The sequence below is a fragment of the Gadus macrocephalus genome, chromosome 11 (assembly GCF_031168955.1).
Source record: "Gadus macrocephalus chromosome 11, ASM3116895v1".
NCBI lineage: Eukaryota > Metazoa > Chordata > Actinopteri > Gadiformes > Gadidae > Gadus > Gadus macrocephalus.
Genome location: NC_082392.1, coordinates 24,107,065 through 24,126,634, shown reverse-complemented (window position 1 = coordinate 24,126,634; position 19,570 = coordinate 24,107,065). Strand labels below are relative to the sequence as shown.

The window sequence follows — 19,570 nt, the reverse complement described above, 5'->3', positions numbered from 1 at the left end:
AGTAACAACATTTACACCCTCTAGTCTCCATCATCCAACATATGTTTTACTTTGTAACTGTTTCTACTTCCAGGCACGGAGTGATATGCAAACTTTCACAGAATTATCGGGCGTCATAGCAGTTATGTATACGCTCATTATACAACAGTTAGGAACCAATCAGATCTCTGGATTTAGGCCCCCCGTTGTATAATTAAGCAATAGATCACGCCAGGATGTGGTATGTGCTCATTATACCACTGTTAAAGGCACCCAGTGCAACTTTATGTCAACATTCAATGAAAAATAAACATTCAATTTCTACGTAGTAAGTTTCAATAACTCCATACCATTACATATCGACATTCAAGGAGCAAAGATGAGACGTCGTTGTGTGGTGAGAACTGATAGAAAATCGTAAACAACAACAATCGCCGGTGGGGAGAACCCATTTTTCCATTGACTGGAAGCCTGCTTTATTTATTGTAGGTTACAAAAAATAAAGAAAATGGCGGCATTGTTGTTGTTATCGATTTTGTATCAGTTCTCACCACACAACGACGTCTCATCTTTGCTGCTTAAATGTCGGTATGTAATGGTATGGAGTTATTGAAACTTACTACGTGTAAAAAAGACTAGAAATTGAATGTTCATTTTTAAGCCTCGAAAGTTGCACTGGGTGCCTTTAAGGGGCGTTGTCCGGCCCCGACGCGCAGCGGAGGGCCGGCGACCCCCTTCACAGTGGTATAATGAGCACATGCCACTGACTGAAGTGATCTATTGCTTTTATACAACGGTTACTGTAATGGCGAAACGAAAGTCATAGACACACTACATTTAAAAAAAAACCAAGAAAGTCAAAGTAGCCGTTTTATTAAAGACTACCAAAAAGTAGTCCCTCCTGGCTGCCTTCAAAATGCACGACGGTCGCTATGCAACACACTTTAGCGTCCCTCCGAGAGAACGGTTGTAACGGTTTCCACTTCAAGGCGCGGAGTGATACTTTCACAAAATGATCGGGCGTCATAGCAGTTATGTATACGCTCATTATACAACAGTTAGGAACCAATCAGATCGCTGGATTTAGGCCCCCCGTTGTATAATATTTTTTAACCAACCGCGGAACTAACCAGTCAGGCTGAGCCGAGCCGTTTCCGACATGGACGGTTTCCTAGCGGCAAAAGCCAAATGTACACTTCCCGTGTGTCACTTCCTGTGTGTCACTGCGTCTGTGGTCCGGGCTGCAGAGATGCTGAATGAAGAAAGACAAGTAACGGCTGGAGTTTGAGACAAAAGGAGGGGGCTGTATAATAATATCTAGTTAGTAAACATTCTCCAAACAAAGAAGATTAAAGGGATCTACAAGATGAAGCTTCTGAAGCCGAGCTGGGTCAGCCACAACGGTGAGGGTTTGAATCCCTTGTTCACAAGTTGGGCTTTTGTTGACGGCCACCTGACGGTCGCCTGCTTTACACTAACATTAATTTTGTGGTTTTTATTCATAGGGTAGAAAATGTTAAGTTTTAAGCTTGAAATTCCCATGCAATGTATGTTAATTTGTGGACCGATAGCATGGTCTGTACAGTTGGCCTTGGCTCTTCTCTGTTCCTCTGGCGTGAAGTTACCTGCTGAATGACCCTTTTATTATGGAGCCCTTCAGCTAATTCATATATTTTGATCCCGCAATTTACTTTCAATGCATGCACATGTATTGAATCAGCTGTATAGACGAGATATTTAAACAATTTGCGACGTCATTCAGATCAGTACTTTTTGTGACTATTGGTAACGTTAGGGTTAGGGTTACAGACTTCACAGCCTTAAAGTGAGCAGCCTGACAGACTGGTCAGACTGCACCATGCACCTATCTTTACAATTATATTGATCATACTTATCTCGCATTATAATATTTTCTGGTAATAAAAGTTGTGCTTTGTGTTGTGAAGGAAAACCAATATTTTCCGTCGACATACATCCGGATGGAACAAAGTTTGCGACCGGTGGACAAGGTACGAACACTCGCACACACACGTCTTGTGCGTTTACTTTTATATATGCTGATTTGAGTCGTAAGTATATGTAACGGTGGTCATTCAGTGAAGAACTGATGGACAACGACGTGTTTTTTTTTCTTCTTTATTTTTAAAGAAGGCCTGGAAACGGAAAACAACCGACAAAATGTCTTCATAAAGCGTGGTGGTGTTGATCTTTACGAGCTCTCTGTCTCATGGGAACACTGCTCTCTTATTATATCAAAATAATTATTTTTTACCTAAACAATTATTTCTTAAACATTACAAAACATACATACAGCAATCATATAAAATAATAAACAGCATTAATATAAAGTGAAATACAAGATTGTTATTTATTTATTACACTTACCTGGAAACAGAATACAACAGTTTGTCTTCATAAAGCGTGGTAGTGTTGATCTTTACAGCCTCTGCATGTATGAAAACAAAACAAAATGCATTTACCTTCCAATGTAGTAACATTACTGTGATAGCATGTGATAAGCTAGTTAGCATGCACATGGTCTGATGAAAATAATAAACGTTTCATTAGCTAATACAATTAGTCCAAAATCATCAAATTGCATGCTAAAACAAATAATACAAACACTGCATTAAAATATTCCACCTAATGTGGCAACCCCGATCGTCGGCGGCTGAGTTTTCTAAAGGAGACGCTCAAACAAGGGTTGCAGATCAGCTATTTTTATTTGTGTGCCTCACATGGGAACAAAGGTAAAACAAAAGTCAACAATAGTTCTTCCTCATGGGGTAAAAAGGGTCCGTCTCCGGGTCTGGTCCGGCTGCGTGGACGGCGTCTCATCGCTCCCGTTTTCTCCCACTCAGTCCTGGGGGGAAGCGTATTGGCGTTGGTACGGGTGGGTGCGTTCTCCCCCTACCGCGTCTCTCCAACTCGGCTGTCTCCAACTCGGCTCCCTCCCGGCACAAGGCACATGGCTGAGAGAGCCCCGAATGAGTGGAGAAGCAGGCTATTTAAGCTCCTTCTCCACCGGTTCCTCAGGTGCTCTTCATTTTCTTAATTGGCAATGGCCGGGTTGCCACACTCAATGATCTCTTTCTCCTTAAACAAAATACAATGCATGCAGGGAGAACTGTTACTATGCACATACCTCTGTCTCATGGGAACACTGCTCTAAAGAGAAATGTCTGTTGCAACACGCAACAGATAAAAGACACCAGACCTGTAGTACACCACAAGTCCACAAGAGGCTCCATTAGAAATAATACAATCTAACGCCAGATTTTCAGCGGGGACGTACGCGCCGCGGAACGGCTGCGAACTCTGCCCTGAGTCCATTTCCACCAGGCGCGTAACGGCAGCGTAGTGCTGCCTTGCGAGCCAGCCGTATTCACGCAAGATCACGCGATTATCCTAAACCTAATGTGCTCACCTTCCACTCCCAAAACTACTGCAATTAAATGCCAGGCTTTGTCCTTTCTGACATTGGCCTTATAAAAGGATGATTTATTTCATAAATTATTTTATGTTGATCCAATTCGACAATCCGTCTCGTCATCCATTTTGCCGACCATCTGAGACCCTTTCATTGATTGACTGCTGACCTGGTTCCACCGGTCATGACGTAATGTTGATGTGAAGTTGTGATAGGCTACATGAGCTGAGTATTGTGTTTTATTTTGAAAATTTACCGGATGCTCTATTGTTTTACTTTTTCACTTCCTGCCCGGCTCGATCTGCTCTGTTGAAATTGACGCGGTTCAGCAACGGCTTGCGTCAGAAATAGAAGTGCTACGGAATGATAGCGCTGCGGAGCGGCGCGCCGCTCCTGGGACGCTGCTGAGACGTTCTGCAGCGCGCCTGGTGGAAATGGTTTCATTGATTGGAGTGGCAGTGATCAGCAGCGGTGACAGCGGCGCAGCCGTTCCCAGTGGAAATCAGGCGTTGGGCTGCTTAACTCTGGCGAAACTGGCACATAATCAAAACTATTTCTAGCTCCGTTACACCCGCCTCCCTGAATTTTGCCATATATAAGCAGCAACTGCACAGCACAAACTTAGGCACACAAGTACACTACATCCCAAAACTCAATATAGGGTCACCCAATGACAGGATAGCCAACCTCAAAAGTATCCCATAAGGATGAAGCAGATGAAGAAAAAGAAACGTATCTCTCCAACCAACTACTGGCGGTGGGATGCCTTATACGCCCCACAAGACCAGGGGTCTCATTTATAACCGTTGCGTACGCACAAAACGGGGCTGAAATTGGCGTACGTGACTTTCCACGGCAAGGTTGTGATCTATAAAAAATCAACTTGACGGGAGAATGTGCGCAGCCCTAAGCCAACTCTGACCCATGTGTACGCATGGTTTGGAGGAAAAGGAGAATTGGCGACACAGTATTGGTGAACTGAAGTCAGACAGAAAAATTGTAGAGTGAGAAGAACGATTATGTTTTATCATCGCCCTTCATAAATTTAATTTCAACCCGTATCATGCGTTAAATCTATGTAATCAGAATAATTTAAGTCAACTGCGTTATTTCTCATTTATAACTCCAGGAACATCTCCTTAGAATATAAATAAAAAGAAATTCTCTATAATTAATCCCGTCACGCCACAGGCTACTGTCCACTGACGGCGCGACTGCATGGAATAAAGCATCTGTCCAACATGTCTCAATAACATAATATTTTTATGTGACACTGTAAACACATAATCAAATGTCAATGAAATCTCAAGTGTGGAAAACCAAGCCACACTCCGCATCACAATCGTTGTCCGTTACTCTTGATGCATTAAAAAGGGGTTATGTTCAAGAACATTTTACGTGGGTGATTACAAACTGATTATCCAAGGTGTTCTCGGTCTTATTACCGTAACCCTATAAATACAGAGGTGAGCGCCGTGGTAATGCTGCACCATATGGCACTTCTGGCGGACCATGCAAATGGCAGGATTTGGGGGGGGGGGGGGGGGGTCTTTAGGGACCATAACAATTTATTGGTACATAAAAATATGAACCTTTATGTCAGACCACTTCTTTTTTAATTTTGGGACTGTGCGCTCCGTGCTACTGACAGAGTTCAATGCTGCAGCAACATGTTGCCACTCACTCTGCTTTTTGTTGTTGGTGATCCCAATCCCGTGACCGCCGAACAAAACTACTTTTCGGGCCTCCACCATCCACCCACAAGTGTCTCCACTTTAACCTCCGTGAAATTTCGCTTTTTTGCTTTTCTCAGTCCTTCTGCCATTGTTTCCGACAAGACATAATACTTGCATCTGAGTCTGTTTTATATGCAGATCGCATTCATGAGGTCATTTGCAATTGACCATTAATGGTTAAAAAGGGGTGTGTACTAAGGCTGGGGGTAAACGATTATTTATCAAACGATTAATCGGGCGATTATTTTATCGATTAGTCGACTAATCTAATGACCAATTGGACGTTTTTTTTTTTTTTGTTGCTCGATTAATAAAAACCATAATGTATCTCAAATAAATCCCAAAAAATTCTTAATAATATACTTTATTTAATACGGAACCCGTAAAGGGACATGAAAAAAATGTGTGCGCCTACTCTCTTGCGCTCCGCCTCCAACTACGAGATGGTTAGTTACATCTTTCCTGCTGTCGGCTCCCAGACCGAGGAGCACAGGTGTTCCCTCCAGGTCCGATGCGCTCTCGGGGGCAGCATGACCCTTCACTTTGACCGACAGTGAGTCTGCTTATAGGTCGGAATATGATGGAATGAAGCGGCCACCGATTCTTGACAGGCTGGGTATTTTATTCTTACACACAACCGGACTCTTCATGACTTCACTAGACTGACACGCACGCTATCGCTCGCTCTCCTCGCTCGTCCACCTACTCGCTGACGAGACACACACACACACACACACACACACACACACACACACACACACACACACACACACACACACACACACACACACACACACACACACACACACACACACACACACACACACACACACACACACACACACTGCCAGTGATATGCGCACGATGTTTCCCCATGCTCATGAGATACTTTCTCGTGCGCACGAGATACTTTCTCATGCGCACGAGATACTTTCTCGTTTGAGATGCTCCAACATTGCTGTCGTGCTCTTGTGATATGCCAACTCCATTTGGCAAAGAGTGCAAATCACAACACCTTTCCGTTTAGAACTTAACTTGAAGTATTTCCATACCTTTGATGATTTCGTGCGCGGACATTTTCCTTTATTGTGACTTTCGTCCATTTCTCCGTCGAAAATCGTCGACGGAGAAATTTGACGTCGACGGATTATTGACGTCGACGGGTCGACATCATCGACGCATCGCTACAGCTCTAGTGTGTACAGGGCGGAACGTGAAGCTGATTCAGCTGCGCACACTTGTAGGCACTCTGTGATTTAGAAAGCAAAGATTGCGTATGGTGTGCGTACGCAGGGTTTTATAAGTCTGTATATTTTTTTGGGCACGCAAAACTTGGCTTTTGGGCGTACGTACACTATTAGTAACGATCCCACGCACAGTTTTATAAATGAGACCCCAGGGCTCCAGACTTATTTTTTCCCTAGGAGCACTGTGGCCCCTAACTGAAAATTTTAGGGGCGCAACCAGAATTTTTAGGGGCACACACCGTTAATCAACATGCCAACCAAATATTCACATTTCTACTAATTTTCCCTGTATTACTATGGGGTCAGAACAGTCTCATTAATAATGAATGCACGGAGAAGGATTCACAAATGTATTTTGTGATTTATATATAAATTAATCTCCTCAAAAAAAATGTAAAATTTATCTATACACAAAAATAGGTTTCACAAACACATCCACACACAAATGTACCTTGTTTTAAATAAATGTAATATAAATCCATAAATATATGAATCAAAAAAATATTTGCAATTTTCATCAAAATGTATTTGGATGTTGTTACATTTATATACAAACTGTTAAACTTGAATTTACAAGACGCTTTTCATTAGTGAACTTGTTTGCATTTGTGTGTGAACTGGTCTGTATTTATATGTGGATTTTTGAGACTCACCTGACGTGGCTGGATTCACAAATGCATTTTTTTCAACAAGGAACTCTCTGTAGCCAAGCAGATGCCTCCCTAGATTTCAGTCAATCACATGACTGCAGTTCCGACCTCTGAGTCCAGCCTCCGAGCCTCCCGGCTGCTTCAAATTCAGGGTCACATTTTATTGTGATTCTCATCTATCCCAACGGTTTCCAGGTTTGCGCATGCATGCGTTCGACAAGTACTGAAGCGACAGTTTCACGGGAGTGCGCCCGCTTGTCTGGACGCTGAGCCTCCTCTCTGCCCGCTCGCCTCTCCATTGAGAATGCATTATCAGGCCCGACAAACACCTCCCGTGTGAAAAGCCCTTTATGGCACCTGAAGCAGAGTCCTGCACTGGTTCGGGTGACCCGCACAATTTGAATGAAACGAGTCGGGTCGGACGCCTGAACAGCGCGGGTCGGGCGCGGGTTTTGCGATTGCGAGCGAGACTTCAACGGTGCTGGATATGTTAATCAGGAGTGGAGGAGTCAACCAAAAACAGTGGATGATGTGCTTTTTTTGCACAACAATCTAAAGCACCATGCCAAACACCAGATAGTGTAATTCCCATCTAATGTTTCTAATTTTCCATCGGGTGCGGGTCGGGTGTCAATATCAATTTATAGCTGGTCTGGTCGGGCTAAGTATTGCGGGTATGGGCGGGTGCGGGGTTTGTAAAATAAGACCCGTGCAGGACTGACTTGCACTGGCACACTAGCCGAATGTCGGAAGGACAAGTCAATAGTTTGCTTGCTCATTGTAAACGCATATAGCAGGTTGTGAAATCTTTCTCCTTCGCACAAACGTTTAAGTTCGCTCGATAATCTCTAGGACCCTCCCCCTCGACACGTTAGCGTCATTCCCTATCCTTGTTACACTCATTGGCCTGCTAATGATTTCAGATTCATTGACGCGCCCCTTCCACGTTTAACGTGTAAGAGAAAAGGTGCAAATTTACTGTTCGAACATGCGCGACCAGATGGGAAATACGGTCGCACACTCTCAAATTTTGTTCGCAAAATGCGACCATTTCGTCGCAGTCTGGAGCCCTGAAGGCCCATTCACGCTGTGTACTATTAGCCTACAGAAAGAGATTAACATCCCTACAAAACATACATATCCTGACCTATATGTTATCAGGTGCATATAAAAAAAAAGAAAAACATTTGACCGCATGTCATGAATAACTTTCTGTCCTGACATTTCGCAAATCAATCTGGTCACTGGTTTGACTGGACGACCAAACATAGACTTGAACTGTGTGAGTGTACTAGGAGGTTCGGACTGTGTGGTCGAAGCCATAGCGACAGTACACTGTTTGTCACTAGTGTCGTCAGTCTGTGTCAGTCACAGGACTAGAATCAGAGACTATGGACTGGTCTTCCATCCGATTTTTCAGTCGTCTCCTCTGGTTTGTTTCGAGTGGCAAGCGGGACCGGAGCCATTCTCTCAGTGTCAGCGGAATTGGCATGTGAGTTTCCAGTGAACGTTTGCTGTGTGGTCCACTCTAGGGTCCTACCCCCAGGATCCACAGACTCCGGAACAGACAAGGAATCACCTCTCCCTCTCTCATGAACTGACGTCCCATTGTCCATTTCTCCACTCACTTCATCAGGCAAGGAACCACGTTCCACTTCTGACACGGCGTCATCATTTGTGTTTAATGTCTGAACAACAGATGAAGACGAGGCTGGGTCAGAGACCACACTTGCGATGTCCACAGGCAGGAAGATCCAACCGATTATGATGGACAACTTTCTCCTGGCCAGTGACAGTGTCACGAATCCTCTATGTACGAGTCTCAATTTCTTTAGTAGGTCTGCGACTTTTCTCTTTCTTTTCTGTTCACCAACAGCATACGGTCACCAACATCAATGACGGGCCCTTTCACTCTCTTGTTGTAGAGCTCAGTGTGCCAGTGCTGTTCTTTTGTGACATGTTCCTGTGCTATTACCATAGCTTCCTCCAGGTCTTTAGTGAAAGACACCACATACTTGTCATAACTGACCACAGCTGGATCATTCAGAACAGTACGAAAAAGCACATCAACTTGAAGACGAGGAACCCTACCAAACATCAGGAAAAAGGGTGCATAGCCGGTTGTCTCGTGAGCTGTGCTATTGTTAATTAGCTTTTGTGTCTGGTGCCAGTGCTCGGATCATGTTGCCAAGGGTCCTATTGAAACATTCCACACTGCCATTACCCATCGGATGATACGGGGTTGTGTGTGACTTCCTCACACCAGAGACCGTAAGCAGCTCGCTGATAAGATGACTCTCAAAGCTAGCTCCTTGGTCACTGTGGATACGTTCTGGGAAGCCATATACGCAGAAGTACTTATCCCAGAGGACCCTTGCTACCTGTTTGGCCTACTGATCTTTGCAGGGAAACGCTTGAGCCATTCTCGTGAAGTGGTCGGTAACTACCAATACATCGACTGACTTGTTCCTTGAGTCCTCTGCCGACCAGAAGTCGATGTAAACCAGCTGGAATGGCCTGGCGGACGTTATACTCTCCAATGGTGCCCTGCCGGCAGGTTCAACAGTTTTGCTGACAATGCAACGCTGGCAGTTGTGGACAAAGTCTCTTGCATCCCTGTCAAGGTTGAGCCAGAAGAACCTCTGTCTGGCCAAACTGAGACTCCTGAACTGGCCCTGATGACCAGCATGGTTTATGAACACCTCCCAGAACTTCAGCTTTGAGCGTCTCATGTACTACGTACTGGTGATGTTTGGACTTAGCGACTTGATCCCTTGAGACTCTGTTCCCTTGAGACTCTGTAGAGTATGCCATTGCTCACGACAAGGTTCTCCCAGTGTTTCAGGTATCTCATAACTGGGACTGATTCTCTTACTCGCTCTCTCCTGGAGGGTCTGCGGCGTCTCTCCACATAACACAAGACCCGAGAGAGATTTCTGTCCTTGAGCTGTTTGTCTGTGTAAGCAGGGAGTGAGTCCTGACCAGCTAGGATCAACTGTGGCAAATAGTGTTCTTGCTCCAACCTCCCAGTCATCATGTGACTGAAGGACTGCAGACACTGCATCCATCTCCACGGACTGAGTGCGGACATACACAGGTGTGGATAGACTGTGAGTAGGACTCTCTGTTGGACGTGGAGTCTCATCACGACCACTGGACCACCGGAAGGCATCTTGAATGGAGGTACTTGACACATCTTGGACATCAGTAAGGCGATTCTTGTAAGGTTCTTGAAGCAGTCTGTGGCCAACTCTCTCCTTAAAGGACAATTCCGGTATTTTGATCATTGAGCCCCCTTTCTGGTTTGTTTAGGATGAAATAGAGTGGGTGACACCGAAATTTGAACTATTAGTCCTTTCTCGGGTATTTGGCTCATTTTGAATCGCTCCTGCCTGCTTTACAATGGTTGTCTATGTGCATACACAAACCTGTCAACCCAGCAACCCTAAACGTTCGTTTTCAAAAATGTGCAAGTAACCGAGTGGTTAGTGGCATTCGTGAAGTAAAAAAAATATATATCGGCGCAATATATGGTTTCTGTCGTGTTTTATTGCACATTTATCGCCAGTTGGTTTCAGTTGGAAGACTCATTACTGCACGTTGATATTACTCCGCCGAACCGGAAAGGTGGGCTGTTTACCTTGGTTTGAAGTCTTGTACCGTGAGCACCTCGGATTAGGGAAAATTACATAGAAAATCACTGAAAATGGATTATGAAAGGTGGCTTCTGGAGGACGCACTCGATTTTGAGTTTGACGACGGAGGGTATCGTTTTGAACCAGAATTCACCCAAGAGGAGCTAAGCGAGATGGAGGCTAGGGCTACGGAGGGGCCTGAAGCTCCGGCTGAAGCGGTCCCCAGGATCACGGGAAATTGGTGGTGTGCCAGTGCCTGTGGGAAGTGCAGGCAGATGCCGACGGAAGTCGAAAGTAGGTGCTGCACGGAGTGGGACCTTGTGCGGAAGTTTATATGAGGTTGTGAGGTATCTGAGCAAATAGTTCCAATTAGCAACTAACACGGATGGAAACCATATATTGCGCCGATATATATTTTTTAAACTTCACGAATGCCACTAACCACCCGGTTACTTGCACTTTTTTGAAAATGAACGTTTAGGGTTGCTGGGTTGACGGGTTTGTGTATGCACACAGACAACCATTGTGAAGCAGGCAGGAGCGATTCAAAATGAGCCAAATACCCGAGAAAGGACTAATGGTTCAAATTTCGGTGTCACCCACTCTATTTCATCCTAAACAAACCAGAAAGGGGGCTCAATTATCAAGATACCGGAATTGTCCTTTAAAGGGGACCTATTATGCTTTTTCGACTTTTATGACCTATAAACGTTGTTATAATGATTGATAGTCATGTTTAACCATACTAAAGTGTCAAATAATGACATGCATGCATTTCGACGTATTCCCTGCTGACAGTCTGGGGTGGCTGTGCAGAGCGCTAAACACTCGGGGCAACGTTTGCGATTCACTTGTTCACATTTCCGGGAAATCATCTACGTAGAGGCACTCCTGCCGCGCCCCCTGGTCAAATCTGCCCGCACGCGTGCTTCAAGGAAGGTAACCAATCACAACGGAGTTGGGTTGGCAGGAGGGTGGCGAGGGGGCGGAGAAAGACGAAACCGAGCGTTGACAGAGAATGCTGAAAGTGCCCAGATGAGAGGAAGAGTTTCCCGAAAATCTACATCGTTTTTTGTGTATGGTTAAACATGACTATCAATCATTATAACAACGTTTATAGGTCATAAAAGTCGAAAAGCATAATAGGTCCCCTTTAACAAAGGGCACACAACTCCGGCCATCAGCGACTACGTTCTGTGGGCCTGGCACGTTCTTGATGTCAAAGTTGTAGCTTGCTAACTTGGCCACCCAGCGTTGCTCACAGCAGTCCAGCTTGGGCTTCGTCATGATGTGAGTCAACCGATTATTGTCTGTCCAGACAGTGAACTCATGCCCCTTCAACCAATGGCTGAACTTGTCAGAGATTGACCTCTTTAAGGCCAAGAATTCCAACCGATGAGCCAGGTAGTTTCTCTGAGACTGAGAAAGGGACTTGCTGGCGAACGCAATGGGTCTTGCTCTAGCCTCCCCCTCTTGGATCTGCGATAGAACAGCACCGTGACCATCAAGGGACGCGTCTGTTGACAACATGAAAGGACAGGTGAAGTCGAGGTGAGCCAGAATGACTAAACCAGCGATACTTTCAGCTTTTGAAAAGCCTGCTCCATAACAGGAGTCCAATCAGCAGCACTCAACTTCCTGCCTTGTGACCTTTGTCTAAGCTGAGGTATCTGCTTTCCTTTACGTTTCTGGCCAGTCAACAAAGAAAAGAGAGGTTTGGCGATGGCAGGAAAGCTGGGCACAAAGTGCTGATAGTAATTGATCATCCCAAGGAAAGATCTGATCCATGTCTGTGATGGAGTCACGCCATCTGCTTCCATCAGGTCAGTACTTGTCATCTTTGCGATGCCCTCAACCTTGCTGGGGTCGGTCGACACACCATTCTCGTCGATAATGTGCCCAAGGAACTTCACAGATTTCCGAATGAAGTAGCACTTCGTGGGGGCCAGCTTTGGGTTATGACCACGGAGTCTGCTAAACACAATCTCCAAACGCTCGGGAGCCGTCTTCTCAACAGGCGCAAAAGCCAGCAAATCATCCAGGTAGCATAACGGGTTAAGATAGTTCTGGTCCCCAAAAATGCTAGTCATCATGCGCATGAAACTCCAAGGACTATTGCAGAGGCCCTGCGGTAGGCGGTTATACTCGTACAAGCCCATGGGAGTGGTGAAGGTAGAGTATTTCCTGTCGTCGTCTTGCAGCGGCATGTTCTAGAAGCCCGAGGTCAGGTCCATAGTACTAAACAAAGAGTTTCCTCCGAGCGCAGCCAAGCAGTCGGCCTGGTGGGGGAGAGGGTGAGCATCTCTCAGGATCCTCTTATTCAACCAGCGAAAGTCTGTACAGATACGGAGATCTCCATTCTTTATCCACTCAAGAACCAAGGGAGATGCATATTCACTGGTTGACTTCCTGATAATCTCCTTCTCTTCCATCTCACTCAGTACTTGGCGCAGCTTCTTATACTGGCTGGGGGGCACACGTCTGTACGGTAGTCGGAATGGCCTTCGATCGGAAAGGTGAATGCAATGTTGCGATGATGAAGCCCTTCGCCTCTCCACAATCCAGATGATGGTGCGAGAAGATGTCCTCGTAGCGCACAATCAGGTCAGCCATCTTGCTTTTACACTGTTCAGAAACATCGCAAGAGTTCATGTCAAGCCAACTCAACCCAACTGACTCAAGCTTCTCGTGAGCAGAGTGCATGTCACCCTTAGTTAGAGGGCTCTCAGTGGGCACGGCTGCTAGAGGACAGCTGATTAGTGGGGCTTCAGCAGAGCTGGTCTCATCCATGTCCTCGAGCGCCATACAGGAGAAAACATCAGCTAGTTTGGCGTTGCGTCTCACCAAGACAGGTCTGTCTGAGGTGTTGATCAACTTCAACGGGACCCATCTGTCACCCCACAAAGGCGTTACCACTCGCCACCAGAATCCCTCTCGGAGCTGAACGGCATGATTTGAGCTCTGTCATCACGGTACTGCCAGGAGACACAACGGTAGATTGAGGTAGCTTCCCCCATATCAAATACTCATGACCGGGCTCTAGGCACAAAGCTGAGTTGCATCGTACTGTATCTATCTTGTCAGGCACGTCTTCACCACTCAATCAGTGCAGACCGGCAAGCATAGACAAATACTGCTCAGCCTCTGGATCATAAGCAGGATAGGGGGTAGACACGGCTTTCCAGTATCCATCACAGTTTGTACTGGCGGATGATATGCTTGATAACATTGGTGGCAAGTATCAACTCATCATGCTGCCCTTGGACTACCAGGGTGGGAACCAGGATCTTACAGCCGTACACCTCCATCTCCACATCGATTGATGACTTAGGCCTGACACGACGACCACCACAGCCAACAAGCACAATGTTTGAACTGAACTGGTTGTGTGCTGTGACTACTCCAGCTTCTCTGAGCTTAGTCTCTGCTGCCTCATTAATGCTGAAAGCCATAGACCCACTGTCGAGCATAGCATTCAGTGTCACTGCGTTCCCAACTGTCACAGGCGTGGGAAAAAAAGGCTGCTTCTACTTCCAACTCTATGCGTATTCTGATTCACATTGATTTCTGAATCATCACATGAGCTTTTGTGGGCCATATACACTGTCTCAGCATCGGAGTCGTTTTCACTTTGGGAGTTTACATTTAGACCCATACTGTCTCCCTCTGATTACAGGCCGTCTAGTTTCCCTTAGGGTGAGGCTCAGTCGAAGACCTGGTGGGACACTCCATCTTCGTATGGCCTTGGGCTATACAGACAAAGCACAGTCTCTCTGACATGCAATGTGTGATGGTGCTGTGTTTACTGTCACCACAGACTCGACAGGCTTTCTCGCGGGCACCACCCTGGTACCTCCCACCACGAGGAGCGCGTACATTTCCCATAATTTGCTCTAGCATGCCCATTATGCGAGCGAGAATGCTCTCCTCAGACTGCTGGGTGTTTTGAGCTACAACGTGCAAAGATGGGGGACAAGGAGACTGGCACAGAGCATGCCACTGGGTAGGAACGGTGTTACACACCGGGTTATGAACTGGAATGGGGACAGAGGGGGGGAACTGAGTATGACACTGCTCGGGCATGGGATGACTGTAAGGCACTGGGCTGGGCTGCATGGAGTGAAAGGCAGTGTTCTGGCTCTTTAATGGCACAGGTCTGTTAGCCCTGCCAGAGGCTCTCAGCTCCCTCTGATAATAATCAATCCTCAGCTGCACATCTCGTGAGCTCCAGTCCTGGATAGGCTTACATTTGAAAATACAGGCAAGTTCAGGGTCGGGGCAATAATTCACAAACATGCGTTTCACCTCCTCAGCTGTGTTCTCCATCTGCCTACCCTGCCTGCGGAGGCCTTCATCAGCAAGATCGGCAGCTCTGTTGATCCTCAACCAGTTGTCTACTGGGTTCTCGTTGGGTCTGGGCATGGTAGCATAAAAGTCAGCTAGCGGGAGATATGATAAAGCATATGCATCGGAGACGATGCGTTGTGGTGTTGTGGTGCCATGTTAACTACACCAGCGGACATTAACTTGGCAACAATGGACTCCCCAATCTGAGTATCTAACTGTCCCATAATGTCTGAAAGCTGATGAAGAGCCTGATCATCAGCAAAACCAGGTGTGGATGTGTGAGGACCCTCCCACATGAACTGCCCAACAGGTCTACAACCTGAGTTCTGACCTAACCCTGTATCCCTACTAGGGCTGGGCGATAAAACGATAACGATATGTATCGCGATAGATACAAAATCAATATCAATAGAAAATGTGTTCGATAGAACGTTTCGATATTATTTTTATTCCTCGTAAGAAACCGGAGCAAAAAGTCTAATTCTAGCTCCGCTTTGAACCAGAGGTTGCGTAGCAACGTTGGTTGAACTATTCAAGATGGCTGCGCCCAGTGTGACGTGAAGCATGAACTGTTTTCATTGTGCTTGGACCGCTTTGGTGGTTTAAATGGCCATTTCAATCACTTGTATTACTGCAATACCTTACTGCGTCCGTATCTCTGCCTATGGCATATAGCCTACCTATTTTGGAGCGCCTGGTACTCTGCCAATGCTACCGCGACAACAGCTTCGACCGAGCGAAATAATAAGCTTGAGGTGTGGGCATGGCGTCAGATCCGAGATCCGAGTTGGTTCGCAGAGAATACTAAAACGCACCAGCAACGTATGGAGTGACACGCTAATAGCCAATCATGTAACAGTATCAAGTTTGGTTGCGCCATCTCATTGTCTCGTGTTCACAGAAACAGCGTGCTGTGGGATGTGAAAGATTGGTACCGCAACGAGCGAGGAAATAGTTGATAAAAATGGAAATGTCAGCTCGCCAGTATGGCAGTTCTTTGGATTTTACAAGTCAGACCGTAGTCAGACTAATGTTGTCTGTAAATTATGCAAGACCATAGTCCCCACCAAGACTGGGAGTACAACAAACTTATTTTACCACCTTCTCACCCTTTGGAGCACAGCCGTATCAAAAAAACGGCCAACAACATCTGCAAATGCAACGCCGCAAAAGCAGCAGCAGACCACCATGGAGAGGTACTCGGCATCAGTGCCTTATGACAAAGCATCCAAACGCTACAAAGACATAACCCAGGCAGTGGCATATCACATAGATATGGATAAGGATAAGGATATGCTTCCGCTCTACCGTTGAGAAGCCCGGTGTTTCAGTTCAACTCGTGACCGTGTTAACTGGTGACCAGCTGAATGCGTCGCTTGTTGTCGTGGCTACGCCAGCTGTTGGAAATCGGGACCAGACACGTAGCTGTCCTTGTGAATGCCTCTTTGATTTGTTTTTCAATAAAATGAATAGTTCAGATGTTACAGATGTAAATGTTAAGTCTACCTCAGTTTTACTTGAATTTCTTCTATGTTTACTAAACACTGCATATATTTAAAAAAAGAAATGTTATTCACCAGAGGGTGAACTTTTTTGCACTAAACTTGCAGTAAAAAATATGTAGTAGATAGTTCTTCTCGGTTCTCAGGTTTCTATATGTTTACATTTTACACTTTGCACATGTTTTTGTAACACTTAATTTTTGTTAAGCACTTTATTATTTAATTTAGACTTGACTTGACTTGATTATTATTAATATTCTCCGCCCCCTCGCCCCCCTCCTGCCAACCCAACTCTGTTGTGATTGGTTACCTTCCTTGAAGCACGCGCGCGGGCAGATTTGACCAGGCATATGGGGGCGCGGCAGGAGTGCCTCTACATAGATGATTTCCCGGAAATGTGAACAAGTGAATCGCAAACGTTGCCCCGAGTGTTTAGCGCTCTGCACAGCCACCCCAGACTGTCAGCTGGGAATACGTTGAAATGCATGTACGTCATTATTTGACACTTTAGTATGGTTAAACATGACTATCAATCATTATAACAACGTGTATAGGTCATACAAGTCGAAAAAGCATAATGGGTCCCCTTTAAGATAAAAATAAATAAATAAATAATAATTTTGTGTATTTTTCTCCTGGTCCTTATTTTAAATAGGTCATACAAATTATCGATAATTATCGATATCGACCGATATGAAACACTTATATCGTGATACAGTTTTCAGCCATATCGCCCAGCCCTAATCCCTACCGCTGTCAGCAATGACTGGGAAAGTCCCTCCCCCCTACAGTCCAATCCCCCCACAACAACATTACGGTCTGTAAAACTAGGGCCCGCTCTCCACACACCTCTTCCCTTAGAGAAAATCAGACTAGAGAAATGATCACTGCTAAAACCTGGCTTCTCGGCCATAATGACACGTACTTGCGTTGTGTATTACCAAATGTGAAAATAAAATAGGAACATCAAACAAAATAAAAACAACCATAGGACTGAACAACCATTTACAAAAACAACTCTGACCACATTTGATCTGTATGTCCAACGCAGCATCCGGGTCACGGCAACAGTGTAACGGTGGTCATTCAGTGAAGAACTGATGGACAACAACGTGCTTTTTTTCTTCTTTATTTTTAAAGAAGGCCTGGAAACAAGACAACCGACAAAATGTCTTCATAAAGCGTGGTGGTGTTGAACTTTACAGGCTCTCTGTCTCATGGCAACACTGCTCTCTATTATATCAAAATAATTATTTTTTACCTAAAGAACACAATTATTTCTTAAACATTACAAAACAAATAATCATATAAAACAATAAACAACAGCATTAATATAAAGTGAAATACAAGACAAACAACAGACAAAATGTCTTCATAAAGCGTGGTGGTGTTGATCTTTACAGGCTCTGCATGTATGAAAACAAAACAAAATGCATTTACCTTCGAATGTAGTAACATTACTGTGATGGCATAACTAACTTTTACATATTTTACACATAATCATAAACTTTTACACTTAATCATTCAAATCTATTTCTAACTCTGTTACGTATATCCTGCTTTTCTTCGTGTTTGCAGGAGAGGATTCTGGAAAGGTGATGATCTGGAACATGGCCCCCGTCCTGAGAGAGGACGATGAGAAGAAAGAACACATCCCAAAGATGCTTTGCCAAATGGACAATCACCTGGGTAACTGCGGCTCAGTATTATACCAAACTATATCCTATTTATATTCTATATTATCTCTATTTTATGCCGTATGCTTTTATACTTATACAATTTATACTTTTGTATATGATATTCATGCTTTATACAATTTATTCTATGAAGGCGTAGTCTTTCTAATATATATAAACAGTAGGCCTATATATTGTTTGTACTATTTATGCTTTTTATACTTCATGCTGTTTATAAAGTATGACTTATGACTATCTTCTAACTTTTTAGAACTGTTTTCACGTTATGGTTAAGTATCGTGTGTCTGTGTGTGTGTGCAGCATGTGTGAACTGCGTGCGCTGGTCTAACAACGGCCTGTACCTGGCATCTGGGGGAGATGACAAGCTGGTCATGGTGTGGAAGCGAGCAGCGTATGTAACGATTAGTCTACCTACAAATTATTGTTTACATATTAAAATAAACAGTCAGCAATGAGAACCAGTACTACATGATCTGTGTATACAGAACCCTACATTGACTCACTAGTACATTCTCAGCTATTAAATGTGTGCTGCCGCTCTAGATAATCTTAATATGAGGTAACAGGCAGAAAGTGTCCTTGTGGACAAGATGTTTTTCTATGATTAATATCTAACAAAAAAAGATATATCTATAATATCTAGAACAAATTTGTTTGCCAGGTTAATCGGTCCCAGCACGGTGTTCGGGTCCAGCAATAAGTTGGCCAACGTGGAGCAATGGAGGTGTGTCACGATCCTAAGGAACCATACTGGAGGTAAACACACATGTGCATACACGCAAGCATGCACACGCACACACACACTGGTCCTTTCACACATAAAGCTAACCTTTTGCAGTGTTTTCTGCAACTAATGCCGCGTTTCCACTGCAGGGTGCGGAACGGATCGGATCGCAAAGGTGCGGTAGGGAGGGGGCAGTATAGCCCAGCTCAGTTCCGAGGTCGCGTTTCAACTGCCGACAGTACCCTTTGTGGTAGGCCGGATGTCGATCGCCGCGGCAGCTACGTAAACATCGTAAAAAACGTCCTCCCCAAGAATGCAGACGAACGTCTCTACCTCCTTGTTCACCCAAGCAAGCGTTTTACGGGACAAGTTAATTGTAAAGAATAATACCTCGAGGCTACTGTTCGTTTGTTTTTATCCCCGCGTCACCCGAAAGTGACGATTCTTTCGACCAATCAACGGAGGGGGGGTGTAGCTAGAATTTCACGGGACCCTTTCAGGCGTCTCGTCTCGTTTGCGGTACCCCAACGGAGGAGTCCCGAGAACGGGGCCGGAACGTGTACGGCAAAGTCCGGGTCACGCCCATTTTTGGCGGTGGAAACGCGACCCGACCCGCACCTTTG

The 19,570-nt window shown here is 45.1% G+C and overlaps 1 protein-coding gene across 5 annotated transcripts in view; it reads left to right on the top strand.

Moving 5' to 3' along the window:
* Positions 1–1,176: 1,176 nt before the first annotated feature.
* LOC132468278 (protein HIRA) overlaps positions 1,177–19,570 on the top strand; it is a 38,842-nt gene continuing 20,448 nt past the window's right edge. For 2 of the 5 annotated variants that reach the window (XM_060066005.1, XM_060066004.1), the window contains exons 1-5: positions 1,177–1,382; positions 1,926–1,988; positions 18,105–18,215; positions 18,524–18,614; positions 18,885–18,979. In XM_060066005.1, coding sequence (XP_059921988.1) covers positions 1,346–1,382; positions 1,926–1,988; positions 18,105–18,215; positions 18,524–18,614; positions 18,885–18,979 — 397 coding nt within the window. In that variant the 5' untranslated portion in view covers positions 1,177–1,345. Of the gene's footprint in view, positions 1,383–1,925; positions 1,989–8,678; positions 8,832–12,381; positions 12,501–13,130; positions 13,282–18,104; positions 18,216–18,523; positions 18,615–18,884; positions 18,980–19,570 lie in introns of those variants that run through there. The other 3 variants (XM_060066006.1, XM_060066007.1, XM_060066008.1) reach the window with 3 other exon arrangements.